The following is a 2,367-nucleotide window of genomic DNA, read 5'->3' as shown; positions in this document are numbered from 1 at the left end:
ATTTAGAAACGAAAAAAAAGCCCATCTTGAAAGACGCATGAATTGGTGGCAAAAAAATGTTTTCAATTTTATGTGTTTTTTAATCAATTTGATATTATTATAATTTCAAAGTGTCAATCGCTTAAGCAAACAGTTTAATATTTCATAGGTGAATATCTGTGTTGTAAAACAGCAAAGAAATGACTGAAAGGAACTGGATTTGTCATAATGAGGGAGGAGGGCTTATGTAGTTTTGTAACGTATTCCAGCTCTTTATGATCTCTGTGCTACTAAAAAGCTTTCAGTCTACCCTCGTGAAAGTTGACAATATGTTCATTCTTAATCTGTCAAAATAGATATTTCAATGTAAAAATATAGTCTAGTTATTTTAGACCAGTCTTTGACTGCAGAGGCAAATTAAAAGACCAAAGGAGTTGACATTTAAGCAAAACAGGCATATTTTAGAATATATAGCTTTGTGTATTTTTCTGTACTGGTCAGTTATTCAAATTGAGCTGTTTACAGTGATTTTAATGAATACAGGTGTAAAAATGGCACGACAGATTTACATTCCCCATTCCCCATTGTATAGTCTAAATCAATGCCTGTTTGGTATTTTACTACAATTTATTCCACACAGTATGAAGCCTAAAGGAAGGAATTCTTAAAAAAATATATCTCTCTGTGCTCATGTCAAGACATCCTTTGTTAAGCTAATGTCAAGGGGCTAAGAGACCCGTTGAGCTTGATGCATCTCACAGATTGCTTTGTACTGGAAAAAAATAAAAATCTATTCATTGGTTTTTGCACTCAGTGGGAGAGATTGCACTGGATGCTTTTAAACTCAGCCAAATACTTCTATATCAGAAGTGTGTTTAAACAGCATTTGCAATTCCCCCCAATTTGAGCTTTGCCCTAAAGCAAACAAGGTGCCCTTTTAGATCCCTGAAAATTTAAAGCACTAAATGAATGCCAGAGAGTAGAAGAATATTTAAGGAACACATAACTTGAATGTGATTAAACTCTTAAAGCAAAGATGAAATGAAAATGAGAAATCAGTTCAATCAGTAGGACTCTTGTGCTAAAAAGGTTCCTTCTGAGCCACAAAGTTACGGCATTGGGTTCTATGTTTGGAACATTTTCTTTTAGTAACAATTGCTGCTATTACAGAGTAGTAAGATCTGGGCCTGAGTAAGTATTTCAAGAGTAATCTTCAATATAAAAGCACAAAATATGGGATTTATAGGTTTATATAAATCAACAGGTTTACAGGTTTATATGATCAAGTTCCTTTGTATATTTTCAGTGTGTTTAATCAAATTAATTAAATCTGATATTTGTTTTTGTGGTTGTCTGCTATACAGGAGTGGAAGTGTTAGCGGACTGACACTGAAACTGATCCGAACCTCCGTCATTGAGATGCTAGAAACTTTATCTGATGATGACTTTGTGAATGTAGTTTCAGTGAGTATCAATTCTTTCAATAACTGGCACTGGCAGGCTCCCTGCAACATATTGGAGACTGAACGGTATCTTAGGCATGGACCCACAGCAGTACCAAACTGCCAAATCTGATATAAAGTGTTTTATATTGTACAAACATAATTAAATAAATGAAAAACACTGCAGCATTCATATACATGGATTTGAAATTAGGAGTTGGTTGCAATCACAGCACCATTAATTTACCGTGGTCTAAACTAAGTTATTTACCCTGTAATAATTTCTTGGTCTTTATTAAAAATTATTTTTTTCTTCTGTAAATGCTGATTCCACTGAGATCATTGGTAATTAGCAGCCTTTATAGTGCAATATATGAGAGAGTCTCATTGGAGATAGAACACTAATACAAGAATAAGAGGATTGCTTCTTCACTGCCCTTCACATAGTGTAGTCATGTACACTCGCACATAATGGGCCAAACTGCCTGTTGGTGTATAGTTACATGAAGTTAATTAGTTATTGGTCTGGAAAAGGGGTGAATAGTGAGGTGTCAGTATTTGCTTTAACTAAAATAATGTCATATTTGAGACTGGAGAAGGCTACACTGAGACCTAATCATGCAAAGTGAATAGACAGCTGGTCAGAAGAAGAAATAAAGAGTTTGTAAATACAAAATTAATACACTTTGGACTGAACGTAATTGGAATTATTTGTATATTACACTAATTACATCCATTCAGGAAAAGGACTTGGGTCATTTTGGAAAGCTCAGTCAAGACCTCTGCCCATTGTGCAGCAGCATTCAGACAAGCAGAATATATTAGGATGCATAAGGAATGGCATGGAGAATAAAAGAAAAAATATTTAGAAAAAAGAGAAAATATTTATGCCATTTATACCCTTACATCAAATGGGCATTATGTGTATTCATTAGGCACACTGCAT

At 34.2% G+C, this 2,367-nt stretch overlaps 1 protein-coding gene across 7 annotated transcripts in view; it reads left to right on the top strand.

Annotated features, from left to right (window-relative positions):
- CACNA2D1 (calcium voltage-gated channel auxiliary subunit alpha2delta 1) overlaps positions 1–2,367 on the top strand; it is an 859,989-nt gene that overhangs the window by 622,185 nt on the left and 235,437 nt on the right. For all 7 annotated transcript variants that reach the window (XM_019509506.1, XM_019509501.1, XM_019509505.1 and 4 more), the window contains exon 10: positions 1,344–1,443. In XM_019509506.1, the coding sequence (XP_019365051.1) occupies positions 1,344–1,443 (100 nt within the window). The remainder of the gene's footprint in view (positions 1–1,343; positions 1,444–2,367) is intronic.

Source organism: Gavialis gangeticus, unplaced genomic scaffold, assembly GCF_001723915.1.
Source record: "Gavialis gangeticus isolate Ggan-Ray unplaced genomic scaffold, GavGan_comp1, whole genome shotgun sequence".
Taxonomy (NCBI): Eukaryota; Metazoa; Chordata; order Crocodylia; family Gavialidae; genus Gavialis; species Gavialis gangeticus.
The sequence above is the reverse complement of the archived record's forward strand: the minus strand, read 5'-3'. Positions and strand labels throughout refer to the sequence as shown.